Source organism: Agelaius phoeniceus, chromosome 1 (assembly GCF_051311805.1).
Source record: "Agelaius phoeniceus isolate bAgePho1 chromosome 1, bAgePho1.hap1, whole genome shotgun sequence".
NCBI classification, from domain to species: domain Eukaryota; kingdom Metazoa; phylum Chordata; class Aves; order Passeriformes; family Icteridae; genus Agelaius; species Agelaius phoeniceus.
This window is the reverse complement of record NC_135265.1, coordinates 25696062-25715328: the sequence shown is the minus strand read 5'-3', so window position 1 is coordinate 25715328 and position 19267 is coordinate 25696062. Positions and strand designations below refer to the sequence as shown.

The window sequence follows — 19267 nt, the reverse complement described above, 5'->3', positions numbered from 1 at the left end:
CATTTAACGTATTTTATACAGAATGAAAAACTAGTGATGATGAGATAATCAGGATTCCAGAGTGATCTAACTTCTCCAGCATTTTACTGCTAAAAATCTCTTTGAGTAATCCAGTTTCCCTTTATTTTTTTTTTCTTTGCTACCTAATGCAATGCTCAAGCTCATTCTCACAGGAACTTTCATTAAATATTTAGAGCTTCATCCAAAGAAGGGCTAACCCTGCTTTACTGCAAGTATGCTTCATACACTGAAGGAAGTTCATCGATTTCAGTGCATAAAACTTATCTCAAAACCTGTGATATCAAAGGAACAAAAACACAAATCAGGTAGGGGCCATTTAAACCAAGTATTACATTGTACCCTAATCCAAATAAGAACAATAATTACAGAATGAGTAGCTGTAGCCAAACAAATCCACAGCACAGTCCAATGGGCTATGAGAGAAATAGCACAAAATAATCCGGCTTACATTATTTTAGCAGATAAAGCACCATTTTGAGATAACCATCCTCTGAAAGAAGTCATCAGAAGATTAATATCTTTGTCTTTATGTGAGCCCACAAAATAATCAGGTACCTAAACTTATGCACAGCAAAACACACAAGTTAGAAAGCAAAAGAGCACAGATACAATTCTTGCAGAAAGAAGGGCAACCATTAACCTTTACACATCCAAGAGAGCTGAGCCTGGTGCAGTTCACTGAGCAGATGGAAGGCAGGAAACCTTACACCCAGTCTAATGGGATTCTCATGTTCCCCAATGCACAGCAGGAAGTGCTGCACACATGGGACTCCACTGGACACACACACACACAATTCACAATAAATGAGATGCTACTCTGTAAACCTACTACTGTAGGATAGTGAAACTAGCTGGGAAGATCCTGCATGTTCCCAGGAACACATAGGAGCAGTGAAGGACACAGGGCAAAATGGGCCACAGAGATAAATCACACCTTGGTCCCCAAATGGAGCTCCTGCCAGCATGCCACATGCCAGGTGAGCACAGGAACCCCTGTAGGTAACACAGACATGCACACTAGGCAGGCTGGTGTGAGACCTGAAAACTACCCAGCCACAGCAGCACCTCTTCCCAGCACAGAGCTATTTCTGCTATCTTATGCTGGATTGGCATGCAAAGTGCAGATGGACCCTACCTGAGCCAGGATACGAGGTCTCTCCAGGGAGCTGCTCAGCCCACAAAACCTTACACTGCACTGCCTGCCCCTGAGGCACTGTACAAGGATTGTCCTTGCACTTCCTCAGACAACACAAACCCAAAATTCATGGCTGTCAGTGCTGCAAAAATGAGATTTACAAATGCCTAAGGTATGCTGAGTAGCAGAACATACCTCTCCATGGGCACATTTCATAGTGCCTCAATTATATTAGTTAGCATCTTCTCTAGCATACTAGGGTAGCAAAAGTTCAGAGTATCCACCAGGGAGATGCATATAGTTATTACAATGGAGTTTTATATTAATAGAGGTAAATTTGTGTTTCACACTGTGCTACAGCATAGGACCTCTCAGCAAATGCCTTTACCTCAGCCCTTTTCTTCACATGCATTCAAATCTCCACTGAAGTTGTGCATGTCTGTGCATATATAAGATGAACATCACCAAGAGGACACAGAGAATTATCAAAATGCTTACAAAATACTAAACAAACAAAAACACATCCTGAAAGAGCCAAGCATATTCTATTCCAAGGAGAATCTCCATTCAATCCTGCAATACTGTCTTATGAAAAATGAGTCATGTCTGAAAATACATCATACAAGAAAGCTCTGTGAACCAATGACCCATCTATTTAGAGATGGGTATCTGCTCAGGCTATGCAATTTTTCCATCCTATCTGTATAGCACAAGCAACACAGACATCAGGAAAAGCAAAGTGGGATGTATAAAGCAATGTGGAGACAGATAAGTTGCTCTCTGAGCAACAACTGGGCTCCAATGAATTGTTCAGTGTAACTTAGCCTGGTAACTAAGAGCAGCACCAGAATCAAAGTGCAACACACCTCTGCCTATCCAGAAATGATCCCCAAGACCACAAAAACAGATATAAAACGTGGCTCTCCTGTCCAACTGAAAGCATTCAGTCAGCAGTTTCTAGAACAATTATCCATCTAACATCTGCTTATTCTTACAGTTGCTGTCATGGCTCAGAGGAAAGCTGGAATGATGCTCAAACCTAATGTTTTCCCAAGTGACAGATAGCAAAATGGTACTAAAGATTAAGCAGCAAAAAATACCCCATAGAAACCTGGGATGAGGAAGACAGAAATGGTTCCACAACTCAGTGCTATTACAAAATCCACCCCATCTCTTCTCCTAATACAGTGAATGGCATCAGAGAAAAGACAACAGTGCTCTGGCTGTTGTGCTGGAGACAATGGACAATGGTCCTGAAGGATGGCAGCACTACTAGTCTGTAGGTCCCATGGCAGAAGTGGCTACTGTGACCATGCAGCTTTTCTTCCTGTGCAACAAAAGGGCTGCACAACTTTATGAATGAGTTATTGTTTGACCTATTATCTGCCTGTTTGCCACACACATTATCCTGGACAAGCAACAACCAGTGATAGAAGATCCCACAGTGTCTTTAGGCAAATTGTTTTAGCAATGAATTTGTCTCACTATTGAATTATTTTCTGTTTTATATTTCTCCAACTTCAATACCTAACACTTTGCTGCTTTCACCTTTTCAGCTGGAGGAGCCTGTTTGCTCCTATGTAGCTATTACACTTGGTGAGCAAGTGACCAGTCAGTTTTCATCTTGCAAAGTAAGGCTGAGATCTGTGGTTTCAGGACTACAACTACTTAGCAGTGTTCAAAATCTCCAGTTTATAAATTTTCTTTCCTGAAAAGCAGATGTCATAAACCTGTGTTTCTGGCTGAACTACATTCATTTTTATATAAGAAATCACATATGCTTGCTGATTAAAGCATATCTCAAATATACTTGGTGATAATGGGACCAACAGATTAAGTCTGAAAACTACCAGAAGTACCAATAACTCAAAGAAGTATGAACACAACCACAGAATCTGGTCCCTCTCATGGGAACTTAGGAAGATCTCCTACATTCCTCAAAGCTTTCAACAGAGCCTTTCTCCTGTAACAAGCTGAAATCTGTGACTGCACAGTTTCTATTATCTTTTTTTAATATCCATCATCTTCCTCCAGGGAACACTTCAGCAGTGAGTAACCAGACTGCCAGCAGGATTTCTGCCAGGCTGTGTGAGCCTGTCATTCCTGCAGCAGCAACAATGGACAAGCTGTGATTGCTGAGACTGGGGCATTAGCAGCTTTGAAACTAATCTGCTCTCCTCTAAAGCCTGAGCTCAGCCTAGAGCAGAAAAGGGAAAGATCTAACAGGCATGATGGCATGGCAGGGGATCCAGCAGAAGTGCCCCCCCATCACAGAAAGTGAAATGGAAAAATAAATTAAATTGAAGCAGGATAACCTTGTTTATACAGATAACAGGTAATAATATATGCAGTATTCAAAGTAAGTTAGATGCATGGTCTGGGCACCTATCAGAGAAAACAGCTGAGGTGTTCATCCTATTTACCCATTGTGATGACAGTTCTACAACATCTTCCTCTCCAAGTCTGACCACTCTATCACACATGCAGGCCTGAGTGCACCTGTTCACACAAACACTGAGCTCATCTACCTGCACCCAGTGACACTAATTCCACTAATTGCCACTCAGTACTATCCACTGGTTACAGACATTCCCCAGGGCCTGGACCAGACATTATTTCCATTGCCCCAAACCAACCGCTCCAGGCAAAGATCTGCAAGCAGCCTTCCTGGCACACAGCACAGCCCTTTCAATACCTGAGAATATGCCAAGCAAACTGGGACACTACAAGCAAGGTCTCAGGATTCCCACTGAATTCCTAGTACAGCCACAAGAAGACGGAAAATGGATCCAAAGTGAAAGCCCAGAATGCAGAATGTCATGAGCTCAGAAGAAGGGGACAAACTCCATTCTCCTCTGAAAGGACACGTGGCCATGTGCTTTCATTGCTCGTTGCTGACAGAGAGCCAAAGTTCTAGCATGGGTAACAGCCAAATAAATTTTTCCAAGAGCCTTTTTTTACCTTAATGGCAAAAAAAAAAAAAAAAAAAAAAAAAAAAAAAAAAAAAAAAAAAAAAAAAGTTACAGCATTAAGGTTCAGAGGAAAAGCAGGAATTCAGAAGTCTCCACCCAGCTTTGTCAGAGCTTCACACAGGACTGTGGTAAATAGCTTCAAACTGAACAGCAGGCTATACTTTGCTTAAAAAGGATTTTTGTTCTACTCAAAGCACTTTGACTTGCTGAAATCTCCTGCATTTACTTATGAAGGCAGAATTACACTATTTTCTGTGTTTTAAACTGCTACATCTTACAGGCTAGGGCTTTTCACTTAGCAACCTCCACTTCTAGAGAGTAGACCTGGGAGCAGGGCTGAGCTGATTTAGTAGCAGCTGTGCAGCATTCACATCACAAGGGAGGGCATCTGCATCTGGCTGAAGGGGACACAACATACTCTCTGCTATGGAAGTGTGATTTTACTAAGCAGCAGGCTGGTGTGGCATGAAATCTGGTGACCTGAAGCTCTGTCACATTAGAGTCTATGTCTGGAGAGGCATTCTATGATGTCTACTGAGCACTGTTAACTACAGAGAGCAATCACTGTGCTTTCAAGCCATTAGCAGAGTCTTGGCTCACAGACTGGATGAGCTGGCAGCTCAGCCCTTTGTTGAATTAGTGTGATACAAAAAGAGCTATTAGGATCTGTCTTTTACATTTCTCAAAACATACAGTATAGCTGCTGGCACCTCCTCTTACTTGAACATACCCTTCTTTACCAGCAACATCCTCACATTCTCCTTTCTTTTCTATTCCAGAGAAGGAATTATTTTGGGATTGCCACTTCATTTCTTATTTCCCCCATGGAAACAAAAATAAGATTACTCTTGTTTCCATCCCTCACACACATTCCACTCCCCAACAAGAACTGAGCATTCTACATGAAACTCTCCAATATCCAGAAATTCCAAGGCAGAATTGCCAGTGGGTCCTGGGAGGTTTCAGCCTGCTCCTGTCCAATCTCTTCTCTGCCACTGTCAGTGGCACACACTGCAATGAGCAGTCACAGCAACCTGAGGCAACCTGGTGTTACATGAGGAGGAATGCCAAGGGGACAAGGGAACAGAGAGAACTCAGCATGAATAACACGTTCTACCCCTGGGCACATCTCCCTTTTGTCTAGTGTATTTCCAAACAGCATAAGAGCTTCCTGTAGGCCATTTCAGAAGTGTAAGTTCAGCTCTTGCTTCCACTATAAGGTTTGGGGCTCAGAGTTTAAGATCCATTTGCTGCATGCATTTATTTGCCTCACATCTAAGACCACTCTTACCGGCCGGTAGCACCCAGTGGACAATGCAGAAACAAACGTACACATTCAATACAGCATGTTATTATTTACAGCAGAAAAGGAAAAAATGGGGAAGTAAGAGCAGAGTGAAAAAAACCTCACATTTATTCAAGTCTGTTAACTCTGTGTCTTACCTTCCTATGGGTCCCAGATCCCCTGAGTCCTGGCTGCCTGCGTCACTGGGTGTGCTCACTGATTTCGAAGAGGGAGACATAGGGGTTGGGACTAAATAATGAAAATAACAGGTATCCCATGTTAACACATGCAGCGACTGCACTGATGAAGAGCAGTGTCAGACAAATCAAAACCAATGGACCAAAATGATAGTGGATGGATGAGTAGGAGAGTTTGAAATGGTGAAAGCAAATAAGGAAGGAAAGAAAAAGAAAAGGAAGAGAGTCAAGTGAATTTTAAGTCTTCTGGAAGTGTTAAAACTGACATGTATCTAGACAGGACTGAAAGCCCAATGGGAATCTACAGCTAATCAATGGAGAAGATACCTGTGGAAATAAAATAGCGCTTGTTTGCTTGAGTCTGGTTTGAAGTTGACTTGCAAAAGATTTTAAAGATATGAAGAAGTATCAGGGGCTTGTCTTGTCAAAATCTAAGTGAACTCTTCTGGTAAAGTCACGTAGGCAACAGAACAAGCACACTTTTCAAATTCGGAATTTAAATCAAAAGCCAGTGTCCATTAGATATGCTCTAAGGCTACAGTGTGGAAATGACATCAAAAATAAAAGCTAAATAAGGAAATCAGCTAAGTTAAAATCATTTCCCAAAGATGCTAAGAAGACACAGTTTACTTGGTGATTGTTTTCTTAAGTAATGTAGCTTATACAAAATTTCCATTTTGGGTGGGACATGATTTCAACATTCAAGGAAAAGTTTCCCTTGGTTTAGACACTATTTGCCCAAGCTCTTGAAATGATTTTCTCTTTGCCTTGCCAGGGCTTTTGAAGCATATTTCATGCAAAGGCAGTTTTGTTTCCTGAAACAGGAAAGGAAGTTCATAGCTCAAGGTCAGCCCGAGTTAAAGCTCTTCAGCAAAGAAATAATAAATAAAAGAGTAAAAATATCCCGATTTCTTTTAAAATGGTTTCTCAAAAATATTAAAAATTAAGAGATGGCTCCAGTCAAGATTTAAAGCAAGTGTTCTTCAAAGCAGCCACATTGAATAAAACACAAAAAGAGGGTTTAATGCAAAAGCAATGTTTCCATTTGGTTCAAATCATGTGCATTTCCTTTTATAGATTTAACAGGGTAAAACTTTAAAATACTTTGTTATGCCTTACAATGTATAATGACAGACCTGTCAAGAGATTTGGATTTTCCATATGGTCAAGCATTTAATGCAGATTCTCCCTAGAGACTGTCACAGAAATGACTGCAGCATGAAAAGTGAATTCATCTTTGTGACAGCCCTTTGGCAGGTTACAGGTATGTCTGGTTGTTTACATATTCCATATTCACAGTGAGACCTGGCATCATGTGAAGGTGGAATTAAATCCTCCTTTTTATATTAATTGTGAGTGTATGTAAAGGGAACAAAAGAGAACAAAATACTATTTTTAACTAAAAAGAATAATCTTTCATATGAATTTATGTGTTCCTTTGACAGTATCAAACATAAAAAAATACCTATGATAAAAACTGATAACTTGTAACATGAATATATGTGTTTGGTTAATAAAATCATAAGGACATATATACTCATTCTTACATAAAAATGACTATTTTTAATGCTATGCATTAAAATATATCTGATTTTATCTTGGACCTTACTTTTGTATCATGATATAATTTTAAAAATATATTTTATTATACATAAAAACAGCCTAACCATTACTTGTCAGACAATTCTTCTGAGAAGTAGTGTCTAAAAGCTTTAGTCACTCTACCATAACTTACAAAAATAGTAACTTCTCTCAATAAATGTTGGTTGATGCAAGTTATTAATTCAAATTCTAATTCAGAATGTCTCTGCCTACTTGCATATGCATCCAGGCACCTGTATGAGGTGCTTTCCTAAACCAAAACTCCAACATTTTGTTAAATTTGAAGTTTATCCTACATATTACTGGCAAGAATAACCAGGGGTAAAATCCTATATTCAGTCACAGTGAACTTAATGAAAAGGCTTGATAGCTCCAGGGACGCCAAGGTTTCAGCTAAAACAGTGAGAGTGATTCCAAATTTGAGGGAGAGGGGAAGGGGAAGGGGACGGGGAAGGGGAAGGGGAAGGGGAAGGGGATGGGGAAGGGGAAGGGGAAGAGGAAGGGGAGGAAAGAGGGGAAATGGAAGGAAATTTCTCACTTTAGGACCATTCAATAAATGAGGCAGATATTAATCAAGGTAGTCCATACTCAGATACTGTATGTGTTTTTAAACTGAAGTCTTCAGGTTCTAGAACTAAAACATAAAACCCAAAAAAGATGTCAAGCAGACAAAACCAGAGCAAAAATCTACAACAGTGTCTGTTGGTAAGTGTTTTTGTATTTGTGATTTGGGTTTTATTTTATTTTGCTTCTCCAGTTTCTCTTAATTTTAAAAGAAACACAGTGGGAGTTCCCACATAACTATGCTCCTCCTTCCTTACAAATGCTTAATTTGAATTTTTGAAACAAAACTTGGGGCTAATGAAGTTAGCACTTATATTTTTGAGTGAGAAGAAAAAACAATCCATCAGAAAAGAAATCACTGCTGGTATGCAAAACCAACCTGCATTATGTTCATAAAAAAATTCTTGAAGAAATGAAACAGATGTTTTTGGCAATGACAAGTACTCAAAATGCCATGAGCTTGTATACGTGAATGGTATGGCAGGCGTTCAAACAGAAGAGTTCACTTCACTAATACAGCCAAAAATCAAAAAAGCCAAGCATGCTTTAGTAGAAAGAAAGCATTAGTTGTGGCAGAGCTGAATGCTTTACAGTGTGCTTCTCTTAAATACCTAGAGGTGGTTCTGGGGATATGCCAATGCTCTGTAACAAAGCTTCTGTCTCTCTTCTTTTACGGTCTAGGTCAGAATCTTCCTGAGCTGGCTCCTTCTTCTGCTGTAGATCAGCCTGAGTTAAACCAGAAGAAAACAGAAAAGTTTATTTCATATATAATCAGCTCTAGCAATTATATGTGTGGAAATATTTGTATGCACTACTGCTTAGGTGCAATTTGAAATTCATTTTGATACTTTTAGGTAATTTATAACTTAGGTAATTTATAACTTAGATAATTTATACTGTATATATCAGTAACAGCATTTTTCCCCTAAATGGATGGTAAAACTGGTCTTTGCAAGGATATTTGAAAATTCTTTGCAAGAATTTTTACAGGACAATGATGGAAATTTTCTGCCTCTCACTCAGAAGGTGCAACTTATTCAACTAACATAAAAGCTGACCATAAAACAACAAGTATCATTACCCTGAATAAAACTAGCCCTTTCCTATTGACTTCAGGATCAAGAAAAAAATTTCATTGGATTTCAGTGATGTAGCTTAAGGTTCTACATGTGGTCCAAAGCACTTGCTGGGAAAAGAAATACTTACTCATCAACTTCAATATCCAAGAGGTGCAAAGGAAAGAACTGACATCTCTAAACCAGGACTTTGGCAGCCCTGGGCTCACGAAAGGTCCACGAGACCCTTCCCTCTCTGCCTAGCTATCTCTACCTCCTTGGAGCTTCCACACATTAGCCTTCTTCCACTCTGATCCTTGAGCATCCAGAAACAATAGGAGCCCCTGCATTAGCCAGAATCCCACAATGAGGTTGCCCTTTCTGCTGAAACCAGAGTGTTGGAAAAGAGGACTTGTACAGTTCCTCAGACTGGTGTTGATCTTGGTGCAGGCACAACAGAAAACCTGGAAATTCAGAATGCTCATGTTCTCCAGTTCAGAGACAGGAAACATTGATTTTATAGTCAAGGCCCAGGCATATTCCTGCGCTCAGCTCCTTCCATGAACTATCTCACAGCATGTAGGTTTGTAGACAGCTCCCCTGCACCAGTGTGAATGGCCAAGCACCTTTGTGAGTGTCAGCCTTCACTCCTGGGCCCATGTGGCACCACAGCACAGCCCATTTACACAATTATGCATGGCAGCATTACCTGCAGACATGGCTCTCGGGGCCAATGGAAAGTTTCAATCACCACAAGTTCTCTATGAGGCATAAAGTCAGAGTCAGGAGACAAAGAGAAAGGACCTAAGAGCTCCCTTGAGCCATTAGCTTGGCCCCTCTCCCTCTAGTTCTTTAGTAATGAACCCTGAAAGCATTACCATTTAAAGATCTGCTTATGGAGGACTTCCCCAGTGAGTCCAGGAGCCTCGCTGGGGCATGTGCTGTAACTGCACAAATGTGGCTCAAATGAAAAAAGATTAAAAAGACAGCCAAAACTGGAATGCTGATTTCTTGGATCACATCACATTTCCACAGTAATTCCATGAAATTCATGTACAATATTAAAGTGTCAGTTTAAAAGGAAACCAGTTATTAGTAAAGGATAACAGGTGCTTTAAACTATAGTAAGTGTTGACATTTGAAGGAAAGGAAGCATAATCACTTAATGCTTCTCTGACTTTGCATGAAAATGAATATCCACTCCCTGTCAATTCTCACCTCTATTCCACTAAGTGACTGAATAAAAAGAAGTACAAATCCCTTAATGATAAACCTAATGCATATTGTCAAGGACAAATAAACTAATATGTCAATCAAACTTTAACAGAACTGAAAGATGCACCCATGCCAGAAGATGAAAATGCAATTGCAATTATGTTTTACTTTACTGGAGAATAATAATTGTAAACCTGTTACCTTAGCTAGTAATCAAACTAGTCTTCAGAGTACAAAAAATACATATTTAGATTGTAATGGCTTGAAAAAATGTGAGTCCTCTTTCTGTCTTTCCCCACTCTCCACTCCCTTTTCATTGAAGGAGAGCCCAGGAAAAAGCATTGTGGCAAATCAATTTTTCTTTCTCCATACACATGCACATCATGTTGTCTAAACTGTTGTCATTTGACAGTGGTTTTAAAAGCAATTCCCTCACCCCAATATTCTTGACTAAAAATAACCTTTTTGATTTTCAGGTTAGTCTGACGTGGGTTTGAGTATCTCATTCCACATGACAGATATCTTGGGGCATACAATACTGAGATGTCAAAACCTCAGCAAGCCCTTGTGCAAGCATAAGCTATCTAAAAGGTGGTTTTGCAAATTTACCTCTTTTTTCTTCCTTTCTTCCTCCTTCCGTTTCTTTTCTTCTCTTATCTGAGCCAAACGTTGTTTTTTGCGCTCAAGTTCTGCTTTTAAATCGCTTTTGTCTGACATTTTGACTCTGCTGGAAACAAAAATATGGAAATCAAGGTGAAAATTGAATGATTACCCTATTACTGAAAAAAAAGATAGTTAATTATATCAAAATGAAGGCTTCTAAAATTGCAACAAATATATTTCTATATAAACGCTGGTCCTTGGACTATACTGACATTGTAGGAAGTGGAATATTTTTTTCGCAACTTTCATTTCAAGGAACTAGACCAAAATATCACTAAGTGTGGAATATATTTTCACACTGCCTCTACTACAAAATTATCTTTGTGAAGCAAGCCTATTGCTGATCAAAATAATGCTTTCAAAGTGAAGCTAAAATCTTTTGATTTCCATGGTCTTCAGCAGCTCTGCCAGAGTGTAGAACTCCGATCCACAAAAAGATTCCAAATACCAGAATCAGAGCTGCCCCAAACAGCCCCAAACTTCTTAGACAAGTAATAATTTTACTTGCAAAAATGGAAACAGGAGAGCTTTTGCTTATGCAGGTGCTTTGTACAGCTGCCAAGCAGGATCCCCTGTCCCACCAACACAGTTCCACACAGACCATCAGTTCAGTCTCAGTGACCTTCTCACATTCTCCCTTCCAGCGAGCATTCTCACCAAGCTCTGAGCTATCCTGCCCAGGAATGTCCTCCACCCTTTCCAGGGAAAGCTGGGCCATTCCCTCAGGAAGCTGCAGACAAGGCTCAAAACGCCAGCAAATCAACGTTTCTCTTTAATGAAGCAGCACATTGCTCTGCCAACAGTCTTGTGTTCAGGTCATCTTTCCACGATGATGGAAAGAGGCAGGAGACATGCCTAACACTCCTGATTTGATGCCAGCCACACAAACTTGGCAAAAACATTTCTTCGGAAATACTGAAAGACCTCTTCCACCATTTAAAACCACTTTTCTTTAGAATAGTGATGTGAAGCCACAAATACTCTTTGTCTTTTAAATCTCTGTCAGCCTATACTGATGTACATGAGCCTTGAAAATGAAGGGTAAGGAAATAAAAAATCATTCTATACAGATATAGAGCCAGATCTTTAAAGAAAATATACCAATCTTTTTCTACAGTTGTAAAACCTCACCAGTGTTGCACAAATCTATAAGTTAATTCACGAATTATTTACTGATTTTCTAACATCATAATCATTATGAACTGTAATCTAACAGTATCAATACTGATTTTGTTATTAGGACTTTGTTTCAAGGACAGTTCTGACTAATACAGACATTCATGAAAAGAGTGAACTGTGCTTTTCCTGTTCACACATCACCCATCATATCCTCTGCTGCAACTCCAGATCCATCAGATCAGTGGAAATGCCATGTACACGCAATGGAAGCCTATTGTTCACTTGATGCATGGGAAATTTGAATGTCAACTCTTCCTCAGCATAATGAGAACTCTACTCATATTACAGCCTGGATGGGTGGATGACCAGAGAGTAAAATTATCTGCTAAAAATTACATGGCATTTTCGCCCATCATGAACTTCACTGCACACATCGACTTCCTCCTCAAAATGATAAAAGCCCGATAGTTAGCCTGTGACATGGAGGATATTGCCAGCAAAACACCACCTGCACATTAAGCACAATCTTGGCCCCAAATGCTTTGTTGTCTTTGCAAGCATTTCTCTTAAAGGAAAGAATAGAATCACATTTGGAATCAGATAAGGAAACCATTTAATGAAAAGGACAGGCATAAGAGCAGCTCATACTCCAGCTCACACTGTCACAGATTCTGCACTTAGCAGAGCTGCCCATGCTGGCAAGGCACCCTTTCAAGGCCAGGGGACTCTGGTTCCATCCACAACAGCTGCCAGCAGATGGTATAGGAAGGACAAATGCTAATGGAAGGACAGCTGCCAACCAGTGGGACCACTGGATACACTGGCTGCATGTGGAGGATCACCATTTCTTTATTCCTCTATCACTCTCATCCATAATGGTATGGCTATCAACTGGAGAAAATCAAAACTGTCAGAAGAAAAATTACATTTGCTATCAGGAAAAGCAAGCAGTAGCACCTTAAACAACATTAATCTGTGTGATCAGCTGACATCAGTGAGCTATTTTTTACATGAGAAATGCCCAGAGAAAAAACCAAGCCTTTTAATGGCAGTGCAGGTAATGTTTTGCCTACCAATCTGTTCAGGATTTCTGTGTCTCTTTTAGATATGGCTGAAATCCCATTTGAAGTCATTTTCCTAATCTGTTGCACACATTTGAATTCTGATTATGAAGTTACACCTCAGAGCCCTTTGGATTAGGTAGAGTTTTTGCATCCTTTTAGTTCTGCAGTTTGGCAACAGAGAGAGAGCTCCTGTTTCTGTGCAAAAAATATGCAAATGCATTTTAAGGCTCCTGACAGAAACCCTGAGGGTTTGGCATCCCTTTCAAGCTGTTTGTCAGATATCAATGAATGGCTTTCTAAAAATTCATTCCCTTACTGTCAGGGAAGCTAACTAGCTTTTCCCCTGATTCGAGCAGCAATGGTTTAGTGCCTGGCCCCTCTTTTACAATGCTCCAGTCAGGGTGATCAAATCCTATTATAACTTTGCTCTATTTTTAACAAAATAGATTTACATACAACAAAGAGGATGTATTAAATTTCCTTCAAAGAATGTTGCCAGAGCTCAGTTATAGACTTTCATCCTGAATATATTACAGTCATGCCTGAGCCCCCCAGACAGCTTACCAACCTGCAGACTGGCTATTTACAATTTTAGCACAAACTGAACACCAAGGGTGTGTAACCACCTTTCTTAGATGCCAGCAAGCTGGTAGAAAGCAAGGAGGCAAATGTACTTATCACTCTGCTTGGCATTAACCATGGAGTTAACACTGTTCATTCCTGGGAGCAAATTTCTAGTAAGTGCTATTCTGAGTGCCAAAAGGCAGCCCACACCAAGAGAGATAAAGGCAAACAGTAAAAGAGATTTACTTTTAACATTCTCTGTGGTGCAGAATGACAGCCCAAGGCTTATGCACAGCCTAATCTCCAGCCTGGGAGAATGCACTGGTCAGAGGAATCACTAAGGAGCACATTTTGTACTGAAGCAATTAAATCCCCTGTGGGAGAAGGAACACAGAGGAATAAACACACTGAATGTTGAGTAAGTGTAGAAATAATTATCATAGCAGGGCAACAGCCTGGGGCTCCCCTGTTCAAGGGAGATGCATAATCTCAGATCTTAGATAAATTTTTACTTGTCTGGCTGATTTTATTGTCATGGTTTTAAAAGGAGAGAGAGTCCTTCCACTGCAGAAGAGCTTACCACACATGCTAGCACAGGTTCTTGTTATCAGGACCTTGCACAGAGAGCACCTGCCTGAATACTTAGAGAAAATTCTCCTTCCTTTGAGATAGTTGGCTCCTCATGGCACACCTTTTAATGAAATGGAGTGCTCCATTTCAAGATGTCAGTTTTCCTCATGTGCATTAAACATGCCTCATCCCCTCCTAGGCTTGGAAACACAGTTAATTCCACTTACACACCAGACCCAGCACGATGGCAGCTCCCCAGGCCTGTGCACACGCAGCACTGGCTTCCAGGGATTGTTTTCTGGGGCTTTACCATCTTCTGGCTTAGCTCACAGCATCCTGGATGCCCACAGTGTACATGCAGAGCTATCCCCACCATCAGTACATCCAAAGAGTCTGGGTATCCTAGGACGTGAGTCCACTTTTTCTAAAGCAGATGTTTAAAAGCAGCTAAGATCAAGCATGCCCCAAAGTCACCAATTCCTCTTTAATGATGATAAAGGGCCCTGGGAGAGCTACATTAAGTTCTGAAATCTCCATTGTAAATATCTCAGACAGGGTGAGAAGAATCCTGTCCTTACAACCCTCCCAGCAGAGGGTTGTTTTAGCTTGTCATTGTATGAAACAAGATATTTGAAAGACAATTTACATCAATCTTAAAATAATAATGGTGTTTGCACAAACTTCTCTGCTGCACACAAAATATACCAAACTCCTCCACTAAGCTCATCCCACATGTAGTAACATCTCACAACCATCTCATTTGTGGTAGCAGTAAGAATGTAAATGTGCAAAGAACAGCATTTTATCCTCGACTGGACTAAGAGCCATGCAAGTACTTTTAGAGGTGCAAGCCAGTTTTACTACAGCTTTGTAAGCTACAAGGTCTTTATCAACGATCAATAGCACAATATTTGAGCAATATTTTTCTAATATATTTTATTTTCTTCACTTAACAGCAGAAACAGTCACAGGTATCTAATAAGTTTTTCTTGAATTTTAGTACCAATAAGTTGATACTTGTTAGAGTAATAAAACCCAAAGAACAGGTACAAAGAGTTGCAAGATGTGTACATAGACTAAATATAGGAAAAAATAAGCCCAAAATGCCCAATGTATATCAAATAAAATAAAAAGACAATTACAATTGAGCACTTTTAAGTAGAAAAAGTAAATATATAAGATCTTCCTCCTCTTCCAGCCTGTTCTTTGTATTTGCTAGGATAGCTTTTTGCCTGTATGCTTTTGCCAAGCTCATCTAAAAAGGAACCTAAGTTTCCAAATCTGGTAGCACATAAAAAAGCCTACAGATTTTACTGCTTTCTGGTGTTTGCAGGATTTTCACATGCTGTTCATTCAGCGAGCTTCACTAGAGTAAAAATTTTCCAAAAGGAGCAGAAATGTTACCCTCCATGAGCCTGGAGGTCTTCCCTGGTTTGTGACTTCCTGTGCTGTCCTTTTTGTTATTATCTCTGCTGCAATTACCAAGGGGGTTCATTAAATACTGTTACATATGGCATCAGTCATCCTATATAACTAATTATAAATAATTGATTCATTAATGAACTTCTCTGAAATAAATAGGCAGCATCTATCATTTAGAGATGCTGTACATTTATTATTCATATGCCTTCATAAATAGCCAGTTACTTGAGTCCAAAACTGCAAAACATATTTGTGTGAAATGCAAAGGAAGTTGCACAATAAAATATATTACTCAGTGGTTTTGGCTTTAAAGAATGGGTTTATAGAGTGGGAGCACTCTTACTATTGAAACTCTGACACACGAAGTGTTCCACTGGGAAAAAAGGATTCATTTCTATAACGTACTGTATTTATCTCTACTTGGTACAAATTAATATCTTTCCTACAGTTAGAAATATTATATATTTTTACAATAGAAAAAACTTCCAATGAGATTTACCTATGACTTCCACAACTGTAAAGTGTGCATGCAGAGTATGAAACTGTACAAAGCAGATAAACAGCTTTGGTCTGCAAGAAACCAGAGGGAGTTGCTACCCTAGTATAAATGTATTCTAATGCATCACATTCATTTGAAAATAATGTTTGAAACACACTTCAAGTGGGCAAGAGGGGCTAGAAGCATCTCAACAGCAATTTTTAAATAAACATGAGTGCCTCTTTTCATCATGCATCAGAATTTGTACTTGACTTCAGTCGAATAACACAAATAATTTTGCTAAATGGGCATATCAATGTTTATGAAATCAAAACAACGAGCAAATATTTGCAGCTGCAAAAACTCAGCATTTGCAGTATTTAAAGGAATCTCCTGTGTGTGATGAATTCAGGAAAATGCTAAGTAAAATTGGAGAGACTAAGTATTTTTTCTACATAACCTTGAGGCAAAATAGTCAGGCTTTTTACACTGCATCTGTGTATTTATCTATAAATAAAAATGGTTGTCAAGTGTTACATTTCAGGGAATGTACCATTTTTATCCTTCAGCTTCTGAACACTTCGAGCAGATGGGCAAAGGTCTTGTACCTTGTTCTGTAAAGGTTTACAAATCACAAGCAACCAGAGATTTGGTTCTGTGCTTCCTCCTGGTTGCTATGCAACAGGTCAGCACATCTCTAGCCTATTTATTTGGATGCTGACAGGGTATAAGATATGTACCCACAACTGCTCAGTTGCACATCCCCTACAATCTATTACCATTTAATCTTTTCACTCTTTTCTTCCATAACGGCCCTACTACAAAAGCTCAGTTTCAGCAGAATTGTAGGGTCTCCACAACGCCGCATGTGAGCAGAACTCTACTACTGCCCATTCTTCCAACACCAGGAGTAGTGCCAATGAAGCAACACCTTCCTGTCATCCCTTTCTCTCATGCCCCTTTTTGAGACTCTCATGTCTCTTAAATTTACCATGATCTTTTCAATTCCAACATGATGCCTCAGGTTTTAGCTTTCACTTTTTTTGATTCTGTGCTGCTTTCGTGCGTAGTTCTGAGCTTCATATGGTGGTAAGCTTGATGGTAAGCTCTCTTCACAGGGTATGTAGAGAAAACAATTCCTTCTCTAGCTGGGGACCAAGGAAAAATGATCCAAATCTGAGTCCAAAAGCATAAACAATGACAGAGTGAAGAGAAAAACAAGAAAGATGGGACTTCACAACCTAAAGCTATAATTAGACAATTAACTCCAATATGCAAATGGACCAGAACTAATAGAAGTGTGAGACCCCGTGACCCGTCATCCATTTTGTGACCATTTTGGGTTCATCTCGGGTGTAGCCCTGGCTGGGCTCTCGTACTGCCCAAGGTGGATCTATTGCAGCCTCCTAATAAATACCTACTTAATTCTTTAATTCCACCTAGGCTCTGTTGTAGGTCAGCCTTCACAAGGCATCAAAGAAACCTAGAGCCATGGAAGAGCCATCAAGGTTGAAGGGAAGAAGCTGCTGGCAACAACTCACTGAGTATGAGAACACACCACATTCCAGCAAGGAGCAGAATGAACTCAAGGACTCATATGAACATGTCACTCTAGCAAAACTGCTGCACATCTTGCACCAAATATGCTCCCTTTATATTGAATTCCACAGAACCAACTGCATATATCACCTCAAAGAAAACTGAATTAAAATAGGTCTTCCAAATGTCTTGGACTTTTGCTCAGTAAGTATTAATGAGCACAGTTATAGCTGCACAATGATCTCAGATGTGCTTCTGTGAGATGGTCCTCAATGATGCAGCAGCCAATACTGATTTGTACTTCACAGGGATCTGACTGAGGAATTGTGCCCCAGTTACAAAGCGCAGATGTTTTTAACAAAGCAACCACATGCATGCTTGACAACATTTAGATCTTGTAGAACAGAAGATTCCTAAGCATTCTTGGTCACTGACCTCTCTATCAGCTCCTATCTCTGTTATCTTTTACTGTTTGGCTGCAATAATACCCAGGATTCCATATGTGGTTCTGTATATGGCTGGGAATGGGCATAACAAAATTCCAATTTTTGTGACTCTACATTCCCCTCACATTAACTGGTCTCTCTCGTTGCACCGTGTTATTTTCTGTGAATTTCCCAGTTTGCTCTGGAGAGGAACTGCAGGATGAACAGATCAAGAGCAGCCCTTCTGAGAAGGACTTAGGGATGCTGGTGGATGAGAGGCTGGACATGACCCAGCCGTGAGCACTCACAGCACAGAAAGCCAAACCAAACTGGGCAGCACCAAAAGCAGCATGGCCAGCAGGGTGAGGGAGGGGATTCTGCCCCTTGCTGTGCTCCAGTGAGACCCCACCTGCAGGGCTGCATCCAGCTCTGGGCCCCAGTAGTTTGGTTACCAGGAAGGACATGGACCTGTTGAAGGAGTCCAGATGAGGCCACCAAGTTGACTAGAGAGATGGAGTACATCTCCTGTGAGGAAAAGCTGAGAGATTTGGATTTGTTCTGCCTGGAAAAGAGTGGACTTTGGGGTGACCTAATTGCAGTTTTCCTGTACCTGAAAGAAGCCTACAAGAAAGAGAGACTTTTTATAGCAGCTGGAAGTGACAGGACAAAGGGAAAGAGATTCAAACTGAAAAAGAGTAGGTTTAGATTGGCTATTAGGAAAAAAGCTTTTACTGTGAGGGTGGTGAGACACTGGAACAGGTTGCCCAGAGAAGCTGTGGATGCACCATCCCTGGAAGTGTTTAAATGCCAGGTTGGATGGAGCTCTGAGTGAAAGGTGCCTCTATCCACTGAAGGGGCCTTTGAATTAGAAGATCTCAAAGGTCTCTTTCAACCTCAGCCATTCTATGATTCTGCGACCTAACAGGATAATTTAAAGGTGTTTTCTGACATTAAAACACAACCAAATGCAAGCTGTAAATTGGTAAGATTTTAGAGATGAATAATGAGAAAGAGGTAACAAGCTGCAGGTCACCTATCTTGAAAAATAAGAGCCTTGTATTTCATGTCTTTGATTTCAATTTCTTTTGTATGTATTTCTTATATAATGATCAGATGTCAATGATATCTGCTTCTATCATTGATATGACCACTTCTTCAAAACCAATACAAAATATCTTGCTCATCATAACTGTACCAAAATGCCTCCCAGGGGTAAATTTAATGATTTACTGAAACTTAACATGGAAATTTGCTTCAGGTTGTCTGCTAGTCTCTCCTGAAGTGGACCAAAGACTCATTTTCTTCATCCTGAAAATATTTCAGCCATTAAAATGTGTACTTTCATTCCACATTGGGGGGTAAAACTGACCCCTCTGA

At 40.1% G+C, this 19267-nt stretch overlaps 1 protein-coding gene across 4 annotated transcripts in view; it reads right to left on the bottom strand.

Annotated features, from left to right (window-relative positions):
* Positions 1-19267, bottom strand: part of DYNC1I1 (dynein cytoplasmic 1 intermediate chain 1) — a 187016-nt gene that overhangs the window by 158330 nt on the left and 9419 nt on the right. The window contains exons 2-4 of one of the 4 annotated variants that reach the window (XM_054641548.2): positions 10656-10773; positions 8388-8502; positions 5572-5713 (exon numbers count right to left, since the gene is read on the bottom strand). In XM_054641548.2, the coding sequence (XP_054497523.1) occupies positions 5572-5713; positions 8388-8502; positions 10656-10763 (365 nt within the window). In that variant the 5' untranslated portion in view covers positions 10764-10773. The remainder of the gene's footprint in view (positions 1-5571; positions 5714-8387; positions 8503-10655; positions 10774-19267) is intronic. The other 3 variants (XM_054641558.2, XM_077175111.1, XM_077175106.1) reach the window with 3 other exon arrangements.